Genomic DNA, 22,179 nt, shown 5'->3' with positions numbered 1-22,179 from the left:
TTTTCCCTAATCCTCAGTTATATTGACCCCGTTATTCTCTATTCTTTATATATCAGCACCCTATTATTCTCTTTCCTTTACTTTTTGTCTATTTGTCTATTCTCTGTATTGTTTGCCCTTTATTCTGCACTTTATGACCATTATTCTCTATTCATTCTGTAAACCCCATCCACACCCTCATATTACTACTACATATGTGTTGTGTTACTGCTTGATCGCTTTGCTGTGTCTTTCATTTTACTGGGATTTTTTTTCTCTTTTCTATTGTTGTTGTAATGCATATCATGCTAATGCTGCATCAATATTACAATTGTCATTTTAATATTTTCGACTGGAAGTCGGAATTGTGATTCAACTTTACCATTAAGAATCTTTGTTTCGCTGAGTATTAAAATAAGGAAAGTGCATGGTATGATTGCTAACTAGTAAAACACTGTGAATTATCCACAACGACCAAAGGGTGGCAAAGATCTGAGCTTCCTCGTATATAAATCGAGCTCTGTCTAGATATTCTTGGACATTACATATATTTAGTATAAGTACTATTCGCAGAGAGAAACATGAAAGAAAACGCAAGTTTTAATATAAGTACATTTTAGTTGGTTCATAGATATAATGGCTATTATATCTATGGTTGGTGGATATTATGATTAATTTTTCCCCATCTTTATTTTTTTAAATTTATTATTGTTTGCCTTATCTGTAAAAACAGACATTGCAATTGTACGATAAGCTAGCAACTATCAATCAAGGATCAATCAATCAATATATTATTAAAGTAGTTTGAGAAATACCAAAACAGACTGTTGAATTTACAACTTTGAGATATTCCCCATTGAAGTGAAGGTTAAAAGTTCAAAACACACGAGAATGACAATTAAAATTTAAAATCACTTTAATGTATTCTATTTGTCTGTTAAAAGAAAAATATTAAACTGCAATTTAATATTAATCAGTCGTAGAAATAAATTATATTTTACGACAAATAAAAAGCCTATTTACGGTAATCACCTGTTCTAAAAAAAGAAAAGGTCTCATAACAAGAGAAAGAAATTTATTTATATTTTGCGTTTTAAGAAAGAAAATGGACTGGAGATAATGATTGTCAGAAGATGAACGCACGAACACAGGTTTTTGAACTCGTAAGTTGAAGAGTAAATTGAAGAAACGTCTTTGATTCTATTTGTTTTCTAAAAAAAAAATATCTGGCGCCATGAAATTAACACGCATTATTCATGCTTTTCAATGTGTTTCATCATTTTCAAATGTCAAAATACACGGCTAATAGACTCAGGCTTTTAAAGACATATACTTCCCTTATGTAAATAAATTGTAAACTATGCCCAAATTTTACCTTACCTTCTGAAAATTATGTCACATAGATATATTTAATGATTATTACACCCTACATGCCCTATGGGGAACAAGACAACCTGAGACTGTCAGATGCTGTTGGATTTTTTTTTTATGGATTTCAAGACATATATTGAAGACCACTCGGACTGACAATAGGGACAACTAAAGACCATTGATTTTAAGTAACAAGTCAGTCTATCTGGACCATGTGTTTTTCTTTGTTTGTATGTCCATATTTTTCAGAAAAGCTGTCAAAATTGATATTTCCTGTTTTCATCTCATCTCATCATGAAGTTCTTTATACAGTTGTTTGAATTTTTATGCCCCCGCCGTACCGGAGGGGGCATTAAGTTTTACCCTTGTCCGTCTGTACGTACGTCCCGAAATTGGTTTCCATTCTCTAACTTGAGTTTGCCTCAACCAAATGTTATGAAACTTATACACAATGCTTATTACCAAAAAACACAGATCAAGTTTGAATTTTGGTGGCGTCACTTTTACCGATCTAGAGTTATGCCCCTTTATAAAAGGAAATATTGCAAAATTTTTAGTTTCTGTTCTCTAACTTAAGTTATCCTCAACCAAATGTTAAGAAACTTATACACGATGCTTCTTACCACAAAACACAGATCAAGTTTGAATTTTGGTGGTGTCACTTTAACCGATCTAGAGTTATGCCCCTTTATAAAAGGAAAAATTGCAAAATTTTTATTTTTTTCTAAATATAAAGTTTATATAATATATTTTTAAAATTGGAGTTATCTTCCTTTGACCATGATTATAGTTGAATCAACTACAATCAATGCTTTATACAATGCAATGTTTAATTTTGACTACCACTGATAAAACACAGATCAAGTTGAATTTGGGTAGTGTCACTTTAACCATTATTGAGTTATATGCCCCTTTATAAATAGAAAGATTGCAAAATTTTTTAGTTTCCATTCTGTAACTGAAGTTTTCCCCAGCCAAACATTGTGAAACCTATACACAATATTCATTCCAACAAAACTCAGTAAAGATCAAGTACATTTTTTTTGATTCAGTTCTCTAACTTGAGTTTGCCTCTGCAACCAAATGTTATGAAACTTATACACAATGCTAATTACTACATAATACAGATTAAGTACGAAATTAGGTGGCAACACTTTTACCATTTTAGAGTTATGTCCCATTATAAACATAAAAATTGCTGAATTTTTTAGTTTGTCTCAACCAAATGTTGTAAAACTTATACACAACCGTTCTAGAGTTATGCGTCATTACAAATAGAAAAATTGCTGAATTTTTAGTTTCTGTTCTCTACTTAAGTTAGCCTCAACCAAATGTTATGAGACTTACACACAATGCTTATTACCACAAAACTCAGATCAAGTTCAAATTTGGGTAGTGTCACTTTTACCGTTCTTCAGTTATGTCCCTTTATAACTATATGATATGCAAGTGGGGGCATCATCTGTGTCCACATGTGGACACTATCCACATTTATTTTTAGTGTGAAACTGTCATGAATGTTTGTATATCAGGTTTATGGTTGTATTTCATCAATCGAACTGTGAGCACACACGTTATGTAATCCAGCCATTTGTTTATTATAAGTTATGGCCACAAAAATGCTTTTACAAAAAGCGCTAATTCATGTAATTAGACCTAGATGATTTTGTGACATGCTAAAGGAAGAGCTAGGGTTGATTGAGTGACTGGAAACACACCTATATTTTCTGGCCTAATTAATGGGGGCATTTTAAACAAGCAAAGAGTCAATTTTGTTAAGAACTTTTAAGTTGTATTCCTGTCTAAATGTCAGAGTTGTGATAATGGTGGACTACATGTAATAGAACACTTTCGAGTTTGTTGCATTTCTGTCATAAATTTTTTAGTGAACATCATTCATGCCTTTAGGGGCGTCGTCACTTCCTTCCCATGTTGAGCGAGTGGTTGAAAAAATATGATTCTATATTGCACGAATTATTTGGCAAATTAAATTCTTATAATTGATAATCAGCACTGCTGTCATTAGGGAATTGTGATAAAGTACCTGCGGAACAAACATTATTTATAGTTTATCCTGCATTATGACGATCACAAAGACGCTTGATGAACTTTAATAGTGCAGGGATACAGTCGGGCCCCTCTATCTGGTAAATGATGTCATAAAGGCGCGCATAATTGACAAACTTTCCTGGTGAAGGACATTACTCGAAAGTGGTCTATTATCATTTGCTAAAAGGTTCTTACGCCTGAGTACATTGAAGTAAAGTGTTTAAAGGACTATATAACTTTGTCAGAAGTCCTTCACAGTCAGAACAATACCAAGTCTGGTCAATCACTTATTTGATGAGGCTGGATAAGTAGGCATGTACAGTAATACAGAAGTAGTGTTCATGAGATGTTTTCATTCCTATGAGTTAATTAAATCAGACTATAAGAGAAATGTCCTTCTGTGTCCATATTTATTAATGGAAAAAAGTCAAGTCAGTTAAGTTATTCCTAGTATATGTCGTGTATATATGCTACACAAGAAAACATTTTACTGGTAATCTAGCTACATGAACTATCTTTTCTCAAAATTAAAATTGGTACAAGAATCATGCATATACATTGTAAAAAGAAAAAAACAGGCTAATTACCTCATCATCAGTATGTACCATAAGAAAAAAAGAAAGATTATATAAAAATAAGATGTGGTATGATTGCTAATGAGACAACTCTCCACCAGAGACTAACTGACATAGAACATTACAACTATAGGTCACCATACGGCCTTCAACAATAAGCAAAACACATACCACACAGTCAACTATTTCTGGAGCAAAATACAGGCATGCTAAAACGACCCAAAATTGTTACCATTAAATATGTTGTTGCCAACTAAAGCGCCCATAGGGATTTTCAAAAGTTGGCAGGTATGATATATTACCAAATAATATAAAGGAATCAAATAGAGTATACACACTACTGAAGAAAAAAAGGAAAACATCTTCTACCAATTGAACTTGTAAGGAGGCAAACTATGATTGTCATGACTGTTTTGGTGATGTTTTGGGTGATACATCCAAAAGCATGAAAAATGGGATTTCGGGAGTTTTGACAATCAATGCATTTGAATGGGGTCATATAGTTGGAACCCCCCCTTTATCCTGGGTTAGGAACCCCCCTCCCCCTTTTATAAATGGCTGGATCCGCCCCTGATATACATGTATGAATAAAAATAAAGAGATGTGGTATGATTGCCAATGAGACAACTATCCACCAGAGTTCAAATGAAGTGGATATAAGCAATTATAGGACACTGTACAGCCTTCAACAATGAGAAAAACCCATACCATAAAGTCGGCTATGAAAGGCCTCAACATGAAAATGTGAAACAATTCTATTTTTGAATGTTTACTCCATGAGGTAAAACTAAGTATCCCCAATAAAACCCCATATACATGATCATGATGATATAGAATAACTTTGATTTCGTTAATTTCAATATATTTTTACGAAAAAACAAGGTCTGTGACCCCCCAGTTTTTATATTGAAATTTGTATATTGACCAGAAGTCTTTCACAGAAGTTTAAGAGAAATCTATCATCAAACATTTAAACACCCCAGTTATCTTAAACTAAATAAGGAGAATTGATATCAAGCGATATCCAATTCTCATGAGTTTTTAAACCTACGTATATTTCTCTTATGGTCAACACTCATTGTGTTAAATTGAAAAATCTGAAAATTGTTGATCTAGTCAATGTAGATACCAGTATGACGTCACATGGCCTGTTCTGGCATCAAACTTGAACATCAGGCATTTTAAAAATGTTTGAATGCTTCAGAATGTAATAAAATTTGACAAAAAGAAGATTTTCAACGTGAAAATTGTGAGTGTTTTGTATATTATTGAAGAAATCACATATGTCCATTGCCGTGGATGAAATGTACATTGTTTTAATCTTTGAAAGTCATTAATGACCAAACGAACAACCTATGAAAATGACACAATATCGTCTCAAGCCAATCAAATTAATGCAATTTTAGTATCACACTCCATGCAGTGTGATACAAGAAATATCTCATCATGCAAGAAATAGATAACATGACACAACCATTAGATATATATATGCATGTAATAAAATAATGTATCATACAGTATGTTTGTTTAAGGATTGAATTTTACTATTTAAGTCTGTTTTACCAAATGAAATGAATTTGTTTATATTTGTAGTCTGTTGAAGGAAGACAAATAGAAGAAGTAGTAGAAAGTAAGTTAAAGGTGTCATGTTATTGCATTGTACAATGTACAAGGTTTCTGACTTATTTGTCGTTTTGATGTTTACTACACATTTTTTTTCATAAAAATGAGTCTGAATATTCTGTTGAACAATGTAGTTTCCCAATATTGACAATTAAATCGTGTATAGAGTACATGTTTACCTTTTTACAAAGTTCCAATATTTCTTTATGAATTTAAATGCTTTGTAAGGTTTTTGTCAGTGACTATAGCTATATATACTTTTTTTGTAATTGTACATGTGTGTGAAAAAGAAATGAATAAAACCCGGTAGACTGGTTTCAGTTATCAAATTATAATTATTACAGACTTGTACATTGTATATATGCACATAATGTTTCTGTTGTAACACTTAATATAAATAGTTGGTTTTGATTTCATTGCTTTGCTCTGATTCATTAAATTAAAACACTGTCATGATTAAAAGTTTTTTCTTCAAATTACAACTGCTTGAATTAAATAGTTGCTTTACAGTATAATGGGTTATACAAATTCATGTGATTTTGAAATAAAATAATGTATAGAGATGTGGTCAGTCAGATGAACTGGACCTTTATCATGTTTATAAATGTTTGATTATTTACAGGTATCTTCCATACATTACTGTTTGATTATTTACAGGTATCTTCCATACATTACTGTTTGATTATTTACAGGTATCTTCCATACATTACTGTTTGATTATTTACAGGTATCTTCCATACATTACTGTTTGATTATTTACAGGTATCTTCCATACATTACTGTTTGATTATTTACAGGTATCTTCCATACATTACTGTTTGATTATTTACAGGTATCTTCCATACATTACTGTTTGATTATTTACAGGTATCTTCCATACATTACTGTTTGATTATTTACAGGTATCTTCCATACATTACTGTTTGATTATTTACAGGTATCTTCCATACATTACTGTTTGATTATTTACAGGTATCTTCCATACATTACTGTTTGATTATTTTCAGGTATCTTCCATACATTACTGTTACACAGAACTATAGGAAAGGTATGTTGTTAATGTTCTTATGTTACATGTATGAAATATAATTCATCCATATGACAATATCTGATCCCACACTTTCATTGACTATACATGCTATTACAGTGTTCTCCCCCAGGTCAATATGATGCTGGGGTCCTGCAGCGCCTCAGAATATTTCTTTGTAATCATGCCACTTTATTTGTTTATTTGGCCGATGTGCCTTCAGAGGTAATCATGCAGCATGTTAAAGATGATATAGACACTATCATTAAAAAAAGAACTAAACAAACAGATGCCAAGGAGAACACATGTTCCATCATGACCTTTGCTAGACACCATTGACCTAACAAGAAGGTTGGGTAACCAATGAAAATATCACAGTTTATATCAGATTACAGTATACTTGTTGATATCACTCTCTATTTTTTGTGATACGAGAAATGTCTCTCATGCACGAAAACGATTAAAACATTTGCAGCTATGACAATCAAGGTCAAAATACTTAACCTATAGGCCGGAATATATATAGAGATTATGCCTCGTACTTAAAACTCAAGACTTAGATATGACTTACTTACTTTATTTTCACAATAATTCCTTTTTATATTTTATATTTTCAATATTTATTTTTTCAATACATCATTTCCATATATTTTGGTTTGTAATTAGATTTAATTTTAGATATTTTGATTTCAGTTTCACTTCAAACAAGAATCGAGTTATTCTATAGGAACAGTTGGTATAGTAGATGTAGACTGTGATTTTATAGACTTTACTTATGTAAGTTTCATATTGTGTACATAGTTTTTATACGACCGCAAACAAATTTTGTGGTCTTATATTGGTATGACGTTGGCGTCGTCGTCGTCCGGCGGCGTCGTCGTCGTCATCGTCTGAAGACACATTGGTTTTCGCACTCTAACTTTAGTTTAAAAGTGAATGGATCTCTATGAAATTTTACCATAAGGTTCAATACCACAAAAGGAAGGTTGGGATTGATTTTGGGGGTTATGGTACCAACAGTTAAGGAAAAAGGGGCCAAAAATAAGCATTTTTGTAACTTCCAGACATAACTTGTGTGTTAGTGTACGGATCTCTCTGACATTGTACCACAAGGTTCCATATCACACAGGGAATGATGGGATTGATTTTGGGGGTAATTGCCTCCAAATTTTAGGAATTAGGGGCCAAAAAAGGGGCAAAAAATAAGCATTTTTCTAGTTTCATGACAATAACTTGTGTGTAAGTGTATGGATCTTTATGAAATTGTACTACAAAGTTCCATATCACAAAGGGAAAGCTGGAATTGAGTTTGGGGGTAATTGCCCAAAACATTTAGGAATAAGGGGCCAAAAATAAGCATTTTTTCTAGTTTCCAGACAATAACTTGTGTTCAAGTGTATGGATCTCTCTGAAATTGTACTGCAAGGTACCATACCACAAAGGGACGGCTGGGATTGATTTTGGGGGTAATTGCCTCAAAATTTTAGGAATTAGGGGCCAAAAAGGGGCAAAAAACAAGCATTTTTCTAGTTTCAGGACAATAACTTGTGTGTAAGTGTATGGATCTTTATGAAATTGTACTACAAGGTTCCATATCACAAAGGGAAAGCTGGGTTTGAGTTTGGGGGTAATTGCCCTAAACATTTAGGAATTTGGGGCCAAAAAACAAGCATTTTTCTAGTTTCCAGACATTAACTTGTGTTCAAGTGTACGGATCTCTCTGAAATTGTACTGCAAGGTACCATACCACAAAGGGAAGGCTGGGATTGAGTTTGGGGGTGATGAATCATAAGGGGGTTCAAAAAATTTGGGGGGGGATTTTTTTCCTTTTTTTTCTTTAAAATTTTCCATTTTAAATTGGTTATTTCTAATTTATATATATAAAAGCAAATAATAATGAAATGGTTTGAATAGGTAAATTAAAAATTTTTAAGTTCTTAGACCACATTCATTCTGTGTCAGAAACCTATGCTGTGTCAAATATTTAATTACAATCCAAATTCAGTGCTGTATCAAGCTTGAATGTTGTGTCCATACTTGCCCGAACTGTTCAGGGTTCGACCTCTGCGGTCGTATCAAGCTGCGCCCAGCGGAGCATTTTATTAAAAGAAAGTTTGACCAATATTTTGTCTACTTTTAGTGACCTTATTCATAATCAGCATTTCAAATGCTAAAAAAATGTATTTTGAATCAGATTCAGATTAAGTTGTAGAACATGACAAAATTTTTCTTGAGTTGAAATATTGAGAAAGGTTGTTCAACAGTTTAAAGGCATGTCCATTAAATAGTTTAATAAGGGAAATAACTCATTAGTCTTTGTTTCTTTTCTAAATCTTTGCTAAAATTATACTTTAGAATGTTACAAAATCAACAGAAATTAAAAGAATAATTATGCTTCAATATAAGAAAAAAAAAATTTTTTACGAGCTAATACGTAAGCATTCAATTGTATCTCTTACTTTAATAAAAAAAAATAAGGAGATGTGGTATGATTGCCAATGAAACAGCTATCCATCAGAGTTCAAATAAGTGGATATAGGCAATGGTACGGCCTTCAACAATGAAAAAATAAATACTGCGTAGTCTGCTAAAAAAGACCCTGAAATGAAAAAATGTGAAAGAATTCTAACGAGAATTAGCGGCTAAATTAAAAACAAAACAGTTTATGAAAAACAAATATAAACAGACATGAACCAACAACAAAAAAACAAATATAAACAGACATGAACCAACAACAACTGAATTACAGACTCCTAATTTGGTACAGACACATAAAAATGTGGCAGTGTTAAACATGCTTGTGAGTGGTCAACCCTCCCGTAACCTGGGACAGTGGTGTAACAGTGCAACATAAGAACACACAATAAAAATCAGTTGCAATTTGCTTAACTCAAAAAATAGGTATGACCCACAAAAAACAAATCACATAAAAACAATAAACAAAAAGCACACATATAATAGTACTCACAGTTACTGAAGGCTAGTTTATAGCTAATTGCAACTACTAAATAAATCATGTTCAGTGCATTCAGATTTTTAGAATCATTTATATGTATTGATTTTATCACATATAGATTTATCTGATTCTAACGGATCATGGATCTACAAAGTACAATTGTATTTTCAATTATCACAATTATTTTCATCTGTTGACATGTAGAATGCTGTCAGAAGATTTTCTGGCTTTTTGGTTATAAATAAAATATCATATTTGATACTGTAAATTCAGAAATTATTGCGATGGTTTTATTATTGCGAAAAATGCGACAGGGTTATAATTGCAATAATTTAAACTGGCATATGAAATTTTGTATAAGAATTAAACAGGACTTTTCTCAATATCGCAAAAAATTAAAACCGCATTTTAGTTTAAAATGACAAAATCGCAATAATAAATGCACGCAATAATTTCTGAATTTACAGTATTGTAGAGATGAGTAGGTGCCTACATAAAACAATGTCTGACATGTATCATAAAAAAAGGGTAAATTTATATAAACAGAGAATATTAAAAACAATTTGTACATGTATATGCAATTTAAAAATGGAAATAGTGTCTGCAAAACTAGTTTTATTTTAATATTTTGTAGGTGAGGACTGCCTCAGATGAATTAGACAGGAAATTGAAAGGTCATGTATCATTGTTCAGAGATACATTAAGGAGTCAGGATGGACCAGGTTCTGGACAGGTATATATTCTGTTGTGTCATTTAAGAATACAATGGACCAGGTTTAGACCAGGTACTGTAAATTCAGAAATTAATGCGAGGTTTTTATTAATGCATATAATGCGACTTAGTGAGTACGAACTCGCATTCTGATATCTGATGTATATATCTGTATGCAGCTTTTCCTGAAATCGCAATGATTAATCTCGCATTTATGTCCATTCTTCAAAAATCGCAATAAAAAATGCACGCAAAAATTTCTGAATTTACAGTATGTTGTCTGTTGTGTCATTCAACAACACAATGGACCTGGTTCTCAACAAATGCCTGTCCTGTAATGAGAGGAAAAAAGACCAGGTTCTTGACAGGTATGTATTCTGTTGTGTCATGCAATAATTCAATGGAGCAGGTTCTGACCAGGTATGTTGTCTGTTGTGTAAATGAGGAAAAAAAAAGACCAGGTTCTTCACAGTTATAAGCAAAGTATACTTTAACTCAGGAGTTTGTCGATACCAGTTTTGTTTACTAAGATTGAGCCACAGACTTTTTAAAACATGAAAGCTTAACGAAATACAAAACTTGTCCAGGATACAAAATAATTAGAATTGGCCAGATTATGAATATGCATGCCATATTAAATGATAAACACTTGAAACAAAAGCAGGTAATTGAAAATGATAACACTAACTTACAACCTTGCAAATATAGTACACACGAAGTGGTTCCAGTCACAATCTTTCTTGGTCTTTAATTTTCAAAGCGAATGCTAGTGATTATTAGGAATTAATTCTGTATATTCCATAAGCAATATATATGATAGGGTAATATGTTTCATAGCTGATCACTCGATGCTAATAATAGTTATTTTTGATTGAATCATCTTTTGTCTACTACACCTATGGAATAGACATATCATTAGCATTCATTGTGAAATTTCAATGCCCGGATTAAATCACCCTGATTATGCTATACTATTTCAGAAAGAAAAGTGATATCTCTTAATTGAAGTTTTATTTCAGATCTCATTAGAATTTTTCCAGAAAAAGAAAACAAGATGGCTGTTTTCACCAGAATGCATTCCATGGGAAGTATGGACCATAAAACTGGATATTCTTACTCTATCTAATGAAAGTGGTTAGTATCTACATGTATTTCAGTGTAATTCAGTTATTTAAGATACTGTGCCTTAATGCTTGACCTGATTGCTTAAATAAAAAAAAAATAAAAAAAAAAAAATTTTTTATTCAGTTTATAGATATATAATTATCCACAAAATTAATTACCTAAGCAGAAAATTTACCCATTACAGAGGCAATACCACAGTGCAGTGACCCAATGAAAACAGAAAGTAATAATTAGGCCAATTAAAATCAATTGATAGATTTTCATCCCTGCCTGCCCCGATTTTTTTTATTTTCAAAAATTTACAATTTCCGGATTTTGTTCATTTCCATTACCGGTAACCGCCGATAATTTCGTTTCATTCAAAACTTACTGTTTCAAATTTCAGTTTTTATACGACCGCCAAAAAATTTTGCGGTCAAATATTGGTATGACGTTGTTGTTGTCGTCATCCGAAGACACATTGGTTTTCGCACTCTAACTTTAGTTTAAGTGAATGGATCTCTATGAAATTTTATGATAAGGTTCAATACCACAAAAGGAAGGTGGGGATTGATTTTGGGGGTTATGGTACCAACAGTTAAGGAATTAGGGGCCAAAAATAAGCATTTTTGTAACTTCCAGACATAACTTGTGTGTTAGTGTATGCATCTCTCTGACATTGCACCACAAGGTTTCATATCACAAAGAGAATGCTGGGATTGATTTTGGGGGTAATTGCCTCCAAATTTTAGGAATTAGGGGGCAAAAACAAGCATTTTTCTAGTTTCATGACAATAACTTGTGTGTAAGTATATGGATCTTTATGAAATTGTACTACAAGGTTCCATATCACAAAGGGAAAGCTGGAATTGAGTTTGGGGGTAATTGCTCAAAATGTTTAGGAATAAGGGGCCAAAATGGGGCCAAAAATAAGCATTTTTCTAGTTCCCAGACAATAACTTGTGTTCAAGTGTATGGATCTCTCTGAAATTGTACTGCAAAAAGGGGCTAAAAAACAAGCATTTTTCTAGTTTCAGGACAATAACTTGTGTGTAAGTGTATGGATCTTTATGAAATTGTACTACAAGGTTCCATATCACAAAGGGAAAGCTGGGTTTGAGTTTGGGGGTAATTGCCCTAAACGTTTAGGAATTTGGGGCCAAAAAGGGGCCAAAAAACAAGTATTTTTCTAGTTTCCAGACAATAACTTGTGTTCAAGTGTATGGATCTCTCTGAAATTATACTGCAAGGTACCATACCACAAAGGGAAGGCTGGGATTGAGTTTGGGGGTGATGAATCATAAGGGGGTTGAAAAAATTTGGGAGTGGATTTTTTTTTCCTTTTTTTTCTTTAAAATTTTCCATTTTAAATTGGTTATTTCTGATTTATATATAAAAGCAAATAATAATGATATGGTTTGAATAGGTAAATTAAAAATTTTTAAGTTCTTAGACCACATTCATTCTGTGTCAGAAACCTATGCTGTGTCAAATATTTAATTACAATCCAAATTCAGTGCTGTATCAAGCTCGAATGTTGTGTCCATACTTGCACCAACTGTTCAGGGTGACCTCTGCGGTCGTATCAAGCTGCGCACAGCGGAGCATTTTATTGTATTTCTTCTAGTAATATAAGTCGACATATTCTTCTGCTCAATGATGACAACTTTATTTTCTGATAATATAGATTGATTACTAGAAGGGCATGATATACTCTGGTCACAAGTAAGAGGCGGTGTCCAAGAACGCTTATCCTGGTATGTCACAAATTTCAGTGATTAGAAAACCGTGGATTTTTTTATTTATACAATGACTTTGAGTTAAGAAATTTGGACTGTGAATGATATCCAAAATGCAAGAATTGTGGAACACTTTGGTACAAAAACATCACTGGAACATGTGGAATAAAGTAATTGACACAAGCACGAACTTGTGCGATTTATGACCGTATATTGAGTACAACATGTACAAAGAGTCGGCCAACGTACAAAATGTACTATATCAAGCCCTTAGATTTACCCCAAGGCTGTCGTTTTAGTTGACAAACAGCAAACACCCTCGGTCCCCAGACCCTCAATAGAGTCATTAATCAACTTCTTCTTTTTGGTTTAGTTCATGTTTTACATTGTAATTATATTTTCACATTGCATAAGAATCTTAAAAGCATCAATCCTAGTATTTTCAACACAGTTTGAGTTTTCGTTTCACTCTGTACTCATAATATTTGTGTTGCATACCAATGCATATGCTTCATTTTATGGGGACTACAAATTCTAGCTTAGAAAGCAAAATAAATTTGATCTAGGTAGTGTACATGTAAAAGAGAACATTTCTCCATTTTTTTGCTATTTACTAAAAATAGGTTTCTAAAGCGGCAATTACATGTAGAACAGTGGTTGCCAATCAGAAATATTCATTTCAAAATTTGAAAAATAATTTAAAATTTCTTATATATACATGATATAAGCTTATTATTACCCTTGATTATGAACAACACGTCACAAAAGGGTTTAGGAGGAAATAAAAATTGAAAAATAAAATCCTCCCACCCACCCCATTTTTTTCAAAAATCTGGATGCTAATCTTATTAATTTTAGTTGGCCTTATTTTGGAACTATGTGAACCTCTTTTTAGAAATTACAGAATGTAACAGTAAGAGGAGAAATAAGCATTAAGGACTTCTTTGTACAAAAAGACATTTTGATTTAGGACTATCACATGTACAATTCTGGAATGAAAAGTCAAATTACTTTAATTTCATTTTATTTATAACAAAATTACCAACAGTAACTGATCACATTGTTTAATAAGTATTTCCATTATCAATTTTATTTATTTATTTGCAGAGAGACAGTTATTAAGAGAAAAACTTGGAGAAGTTTTAGCAGAGAAATTGATGTATGTAGCTGAAGCAATGAATAGACATGAATATGTTCCTAAAATGCCAAACCAGTCCGAACTGGATCTTGTATTTGATACCACCATAGCTGATGTCCAACCTTATTTGTATAGGGTAAGTAAACTTACACCCCAGTTCTATTGTTATACTTCATAGTTTCTATTTCTGAAACAAGTGTAAATTGAATAGATCTATTGTTACGAATAACAAAGGATTTTGACCACAGGGTGTGACGAGCGGGGTTTCTGGAAACCCATGCTTCTACATACCGCAAACAAAGTCCATTGTTATTCGTAACAATAGAAATTGATTATTTTTTAAATAGCATGAACATAAGAAATTACTAATAGTGTTCACTACAAATTGTTTCAAGATATTAAAAAAAACACATTTTAGGAAATTCCAATAGCGAAAAAAAAAATTAAGCATCTATTTTGAATACAAAAATAATCCTTTAAATACTCCTTTGCTTGAAGGTAATTTTTTTTTATCCCAGTCATATGTCTCTATTCTAAAGCATTGGTATTTAAAAAAAATGGGAATTCTTACTCATGGGACCCCCACCCCCCGGTTACTCATTGGCCGATCTGGGGTGGGGGTTCCGCGGTATGGACCCGACTTTTATTTAAAAGATCAATGCATTTGAATGGTTGCACCCCCCTTTTTTTCTCTAGAGTTGGGAACCCCCAGCTGGATCAGCCCCTGTTTGCCCCCAAAAAGGGAATTCCTAAATATTAAATCTGTATCTTTGTATGTTGAGCGTGTCTGGTAGTCGGGTCACACCTATCCCTTAGTATGTCCGAATATGAATGTTTGTTTATTCTCGAGAAGAGGGGAGGGGGGGTTATAAATCTGTAAGATATAAAATACAGTTATGATTACCTTTATTACACTGATACAGGTAAGTACTTTGGGTATTATATTGCCTTTATCTTTAGTCTCTTCTACCAAATCCAACGCTTGCCACAAAATGTCGTCCGTCTTATACCCGTCCATATTGACAACTGCATACAAGGAGCATGATGTATTTTTTGTTTGTAATAAGAATACACAAAACGGTCAACCTTGACCCGATGATCCATTTAAGAACATGGATTTAACGGGAATATGCAAAACAACTTTGTCATTTGTAAAATATAATCACTTGTCAAAGTTTGAACAAAGATACCCTAAGAAAGGTTACTAGTGGGGTTTCATGTAATAAAAAATAAATTCTTATAAATCATGGTTTGATATTGTCAATAAATATGCTATCGGTTTTCTTTTCATTTAATAATAAATGTTAAAAAATATAGGGTTTAGAATAGAGTGTAAGTTAGTTATACACCTCGGGATACGGCGTGTCTGGATAAGAAACCCCTCCGGCCTCCGGCCGACCGGGTTTCTTATCCAGACACACCTATCCCTCAGTGTATAACTATTACAGAAAACCAGTTCACAGTTCAACTGGATTACTGATTTGCTTTAAGTCTGAACTGGATCTTGTGTTTGATGCAAGCAAAGCTGTAGCTCAACCTTAATGATATAGGGCTAGTAAATTTCTGTACACATTGAAAGTAAAACAGGTTTTCTGGTCTACCAAAAGTACAGATTGCTTCACAGTTTTTGTTATAGCGATTTTAATCTCTTAAAAATAGACTGAAACCCGAATCCGGGTGCAGGATTTTCCCGCTGTGTTGAAGACCCATTGGTGGCCTTGGGCTGTTTTCTGCTCTTTAGTCGGGATGTTGTCTCTCTGACATATTCCCAGTTTCCATTCCCAATTTTATTTTCAGTACTGTGGATTCATTAATATTCGTTGGATACCAATTTTCAAGGATTTCGTGGGTACAGTGGAACCATGAAATTAAATGTTCAACTTATTATACTTTTTTTAAAAGAATGTATGCAGGCTGAGCCAAAACAACGAAATTAAATATCCACGAAAATGCTTGTTTTTCTCAATCCACGAAAATTAGTACTCAAGAAAATAAATGAATCCACAGTATTATAATTAAGAGAGAGAAATATTTCATATAATTTGATTATTTCACCTTTAAAAGCCATCACTGTAAAAACAGTTTTAACATCTCAACTTTAGTCTGGAAGTCTTACAAGGGAAAAATCTTGCGTTAGTTATGGCTATTCCATTAAAATGTATGTGGGAGGGTAGGAAGGGAAGTTTAATTATTGAATGTGGGTCATGGGTCTTTTTTCAGTATGCGTCTATTACCATTATGCAAAATTATCTAAAAAATGGTTCTTGGTTGTAGGGATATTTTGAAAGTCACTTCCTACCCTACCACATACATTTTAATGGAATAGCCCTTATGACATTTCTTATTTTGAATCATAGTTTGAGATTAACCCCAATTTTATTTATATTACAGATATCCCACCAGACCACAACACCTCCCCCATCTGTAAGTAATACAATGAGGAAATTCCTGAAGGACACACTAGCATTCTGATACCACAAATCATTTCATGGAGATATTGCATCATGGGAATATTCCAAAAGGACTGTACATTAACATTGTGACATCAAACTCCACTGTGCAGCAAAATATTGATGAATCATGGGAAAATACCTGATGGAGTCCGATTAGCCTCATGATAATGTATTAGTTTCATGATGCAAAAATTGCCTTGTATTTTCATTTGTAAAATTTAGAAAATCATGAATTTATATGATATTGTATTTTTATCCCCCCCAAAAAAGATATTGTCTTGTTGGGCATAGGTGGTGTGATTGGTATGTATATATATATATATATTATTTCCCCTTAATAACTAATGTTTGCATATTGAAACTATGATATTTCTATATATATAAGTATCTCACCACCCTAAATGTGACATATTAGACTGGTTTTTAAGGTAATCATTTCTTGAGTGTACTGTATTTCAGTGTGAATCACCCCAAATTCACCAGTATTCACCAACATTCACTGTAAAAAATAATCACAAATAGTGAGTTTTAACTACTGTAAATACAGAAATATTGCAATTTTTGAAGAATGGACATAAATGTAAGAGATATTATTACAATTTCTGGAAAATATGCATTCCGATATATGTATCAGATATCAGAATGCCAGTTCTTCTTATTGTGATACTCATCTAGTTGCGTTATTTACAATATCAAAAACTTTGAAATGATTTCTGAATTTACAATAAATCTCCTTGATTGTGTAAATTGCAAATTTTTTGTTCTGTATCTACAAGACTTCATCAAAAACAGTTTTGTGAATTGTATTTTTATGATAATACTGATGTTAAGATGTATAAATTCATAACAAGTAGAAAGTTATTGTATATTGTACATGCTGACGATTTTTAACCTATTTAATTAACATACAATGAGTGCTATTCTAATGATGTTAATGGAATTTATGTGTTTTTTATGTGTAGTTGAAATTGAATTACAGAATTGTATTTTTTTTTTTGCTAATGTCATTGTAGTATTATTATATAATCCAAAAAATTAGTCATGCCTTGTGGTTATTTTTGTTGCAACTTATACAAAATGATATTCTCATTTATTAGAAATAGTAAGCTAGGATTTAAGGTCAGAGGGGCAGAGATTTAAGATGAAGGGTGAAGGGTGTGTTAGTGCTGTTTCTTGCCTTTAAAGGGATAACTTGATTATGTTAATAGATAAAAATTTAAATGATTGAATAAATTATTTTATTTTTACTGCACTTATGGTATTTTATAATTGTTTAAAGCTTTTTTGAGTAGTTAGAATTATAGTTTTGCATTGGAAAGTATTTACTGGTATTTTTCTTAAGAAAACCAAAAATGCATAGGGCAGAGGCTAGGGTAGCTTGTCCCTCTATATTAAGCTAGCTATGGCACTGAGTAAGAAACCAGGTGGGAAAATCACAAGATTTATGTAGTTCATGAAATGGATTGTTACATTTACTGCAATAGATGTTATTCCCCTGCAATAAATAATGATTTTATATATTGAAACCAAATTATTGACTAAACTTATTAGATATCTTGATTACTGTAATTCAGAAATTATTGTTAGGGTTTTATTATTGCAAATAATGGGACTGGGTGATAATCACAATAATAAAAACTCTCTTTCTGATATCTGATACATATAAGCATGATAAGTGTATGCAGATTTCCCGAAATCGCAAAAATAACTCTAGCATTTTTGTCCTTTCTTCAAATCTTGCATTAATACATGCATGCACTAATTTCTGAATTTAAAGTATGTCTTATGAAATTTATATGTAATTTGAACAAATTATTACTTGATTTGAAAAATAATTCTGACTTATATTACTAAGTAACGAAAGGTGTAATGATATTTTGTGATATTGATATTTCTAGTCATTTCATATATTGTCAGTTTAATAAGCAAGTTTTGCATTTCCAGGATGCAATGGCAAGATTTTATGATTTGATGAAAAAACATGTTGTAGTTTTTTTTTGTTTTTTTTTTGTATTTGCATTACATAACATAAATCATGACACAGAAAAATTAACATTCATGCATTATGTGCTGGGGAATTTTTGTAATACTAATACACTAATATAATTTTGTTGCAGATTTCACATATAGGCAACAGTATTCAACCCCTTTTTGTCTCACTTCAACGAAGTAGAAAAAAGCGAGACTTACACCATAGGCATGCTGTTTCCAGCTGCATCATCAACAATGTATTAGTTTGTGATTAGGTCAGATTAATGAGGAACCACTAGTGGTAGGTCAATGGTATTGGGTATACAGTTGTATTGACATGGGAACATCTTATTTCCATGGAGATTATTTGGCCCTACCCGCTCAGTAAAGTCTATTGACTTTGAAACTTTTGCTTAGTTTATTTGTAAAAGTTTGTGATTAGGTCAGTTAAGGGGAACCATTAGTGGTAGGTCAACGGTATTTGGTATGCAGTTGTATTAACATGGGAACATCTTATTTCCATGTAGATTATTTGGCCCTACCCGCTCAGTAAAGTCTATTGACTTTGAAACTTTTGCTTAGCTTACATGTAAAAGTTTGTGATTAGGTCAGTTAAGGGGAACCATTAGTGGTAGGTCAATAATATTTGGTATACAGATGTATTAGCTTTAGCACATCTCATATGTAGATTGTTTTTGGTCCTCTCCTTCAGTCATGGTCTATTGACTTTGATGTTTTGCATAGTATACATGTTAATGTTTGTGACTAGCATGACTAGATCAGTTTAAGATAAAACAGTAATGAATGATGCTGCCTCAATTATATGGTTGTACATTGTATATTATCTAGTTGTCTCAGGAAATAATATCATTCATAACATAGATCACTGTAATAATCAAGTGTAAACCAGCTAGTTTTTAAAATAGATAGTTAAAACAACTTGGCGAAAAAATATGATTTGTCAAATATATGTCTTGTCTTGTATGAATACATTATGGAAGAGTCACAAAAGAAAATCACTGCAAAGTTGTCTAAAAAGTTTTGCCAAAAATAATTGGTTTTCAGTATCTTGTTAATTCTAACTTAACTAATTTTGAGATGTAATGTAATATCATAATTTAGAATCATTTATGTCAGTTTTTTATAAAGTTAAGGGATTTTGTTTTGCAATTTTAAAATTGAGATATTAAATGGCTAGTGTGTTACATAAATGATATATTTAGAATAATAGAATTTATCTATATTGCAATTAATTCATAAATTAGAGAATGACATAGACTGAAATATTTTATAATTTTTTTTAATATATATAACTATCCATTCAGAGATGGGGCCTCAGTGGCCGAGTGGTTTAAGTAGTTACTACTGTAATCACTAGCCAGTCAACACTGAGGTTGTGAGTTCGAACCCCGCTCGTGCGGGTGCACTCGACTCCAATCTTAATTGACTATGATTGTCAGTTTTCCTATCGAAGGTCGTGGTTTTCTCCGGGCACTCTGACTTCCTTTACCAATAAAAACTGGCCGCCACGAAATAACCCAAAAGCGGTGCTTAAAAGTGGCATCAAAACACCAAAAATCAAAATCAAATCCATTCAGAGACTTCAGTAGTTTAACATTTGTTGTGACAGAATATCAAAAGAACTATTTGTTAATTAAGTAAAAGCAAGATTCTTTGCATTTATGATTGAGTACAATTGATATTGCAGTTAAGAAGTTTAATGCATTTACGGATGTAGTCAGGTGAAATTTAAAAAAATCTAGAATTTGAAATTGAAACCATCAGTCCGAAGAGCATTAGTTAAGGAACAAAATTAGCTTAAAATTTTGATAGGTTATGGAACTCCTTTTCGAGATATTTGATTGTACAAAAATGGCGGGAAAAGGCTGACTCAGACTTTTACCTTATATTTAGCATTGGCATTATTTGGGTCTCAAATTTTAAGAAAAGAAATCTAGAATCTGCTTAAATTTTGGTTATGACCTTTTTATGAGCTATTGAAGTCTTCTAAGAAAAAAGGTGAGTGATGTGGGGCAAAATATTTTACCCTGTATTGTAGGAAAAAACCCAAGGAGTACTAACATCTGACAATAATTCCTAAACCTGACCTGACTACATCCTTAAGTTCTACTATAAGAATATAAGAGGTTATCTGGATTTTTTGTATTCTTTTAGAAATAATTACTATGTTTCATGGTTTTTTATTTTATTCTTCGTGTGTTGTTAAAAGCCAAAAATAACAGTTAGTTTGTGTAACATTATTGGAATATTTGAAATTGTAATTTGCTTTTCTATGCACATGAAATCACATAAAAAAATAACAAAAAAATAAACAATAATCTTATCATTCGAATCATTGCTCTAGAATAAACACATATAATTCCAAGTAAAAGAGTTGAAACAGCAACCCAATGACACAACAACCAAAACATTTAAAAGTCAACATTAGACATGTTGATCATTAATACAGTTCAATGGTATTTTTAGACATGGTGTGTGTTCTGTTTAAGAATGTTTCAGGATTGCATTTAGTTTCTATACGCCCGTTTTTTGGGACGTTTTATGGTATACCTCTGTCCGTCTGTTTGTCCGTCTGCCCGTCTGTCCGTCCGTCATCAACATGTCGTACATTAACTCAAAAACGCTTTAACCAATTTGCATAAAACTTTGGTGAATATAAATTCAATTCATATAACCAATTTCAAGTTCTTTGACTACATTTCTTCAGAAACCTATAATATGTCAAATATTTAATTACAATCCAAATTCAGACCTGTATCAAGCTTGAATATTGTGTCCATTTTTGCACCAACTGTTCAGGGTTGGACCTCTGCAGGCGTATCCAGCTGCCCTCAGCGAAGCAGTTTATTTGTTTTGTATTGATCTGCAAAATGGAATATTAAATAAATACTACATAAGTTAATATGTTTTACTAAGTTAGTGCTTTTAATGCTCCAAATATTATTGGAAACCCAAGTGTGAAGAGTGTAATTTGAATTTAACATTTTTGAAAAAAATAGCCTAGGAAAGTATACCATACAAACCATTATGACTGTGTTTCTCTTTGAGTTGTGTGGTGGTAGCCTCAATATACATAATGGAATGCTTACCAACAGAATAATGGGCCAATTTACAAATCATGTTGCATTATGGGAAGTATAATGTTTTAGTCTCTCTGATTGGCTGAATTGTATTTTTCAAGGACAAGTTGACTTCCTGTATTCATCAATTATAAACTTGTGTATGATAGACATTGTACTTACTAGTGACTTGTATGTTCTACTCAATTGAGGAACCAAAAACATTAAATAACTTTTGTCTATCTGTTAACATTAACAATTTTTTTTATTGTAATTATCTAATTCTTTGATGATACATGTATGTAATTTAATGATGTAAGTATTTTCAATATTGAATGACTTTCATAAAATGTTGTACAATGTACATGAAGTGACTGTTCAGTTATTCACACAATTACATTA

The 22,179-nt window shown here is 32.2% G+C and overlaps 1 protein-coding gene across 1 annotated transcript; it reads left to right on the top strand.

Moving 5' to 3' along the window:
- Positions 1-1,007: 1,007 nt before the first annotated feature.
- Positions 1,008-17,973, top strand: LOC127716565 (autophagy-related protein 101-like). The gene is made up of 8 exons (XM_052222786.1): positions 1,008-1,142; positions 5,568-5,604; positions 6,605-6,645; positions 7,318-7,401; positions 10,215-10,313; positions 11,312-11,426; positions 14,243-14,409; positions 16,665-17,973. The coding sequence occupies exons 1-8, from the start codon at positions 1,113-1,115 to the stop codon at positions 16,743-16,745; spliced, it is 654 nt and encodes a 217-aa protein (XP_052078746.1). The 5' UTR covers positions 1,008-1,112; the 3' UTR covers positions 16,746-17,973.
- The last annotated feature ends 4,206 nt before the right edge of the window (positions 17,974-22,179 follow it).

Source organism: Mytilus californianus, unplaced genomic scaffold (assembly GCF_021869535.1).
Source record: "Mytilus californianus isolate M0D057914Y unplaced genomic scaffold, xbMytCali1.0.p SCAF_9, whole genome shotgun sequence".
Classification (NCBI taxonomy): Eukaryota; Metazoa; Mollusca; class Bivalvia; order Mytilida; family Mytilidae; genus Mytilus; species Mytilus californianus.
The sequence above is the reverse complement of the archived record's forward strand: the minus strand, read 5'-3'. Positions and strand labels throughout refer to the sequence as shown.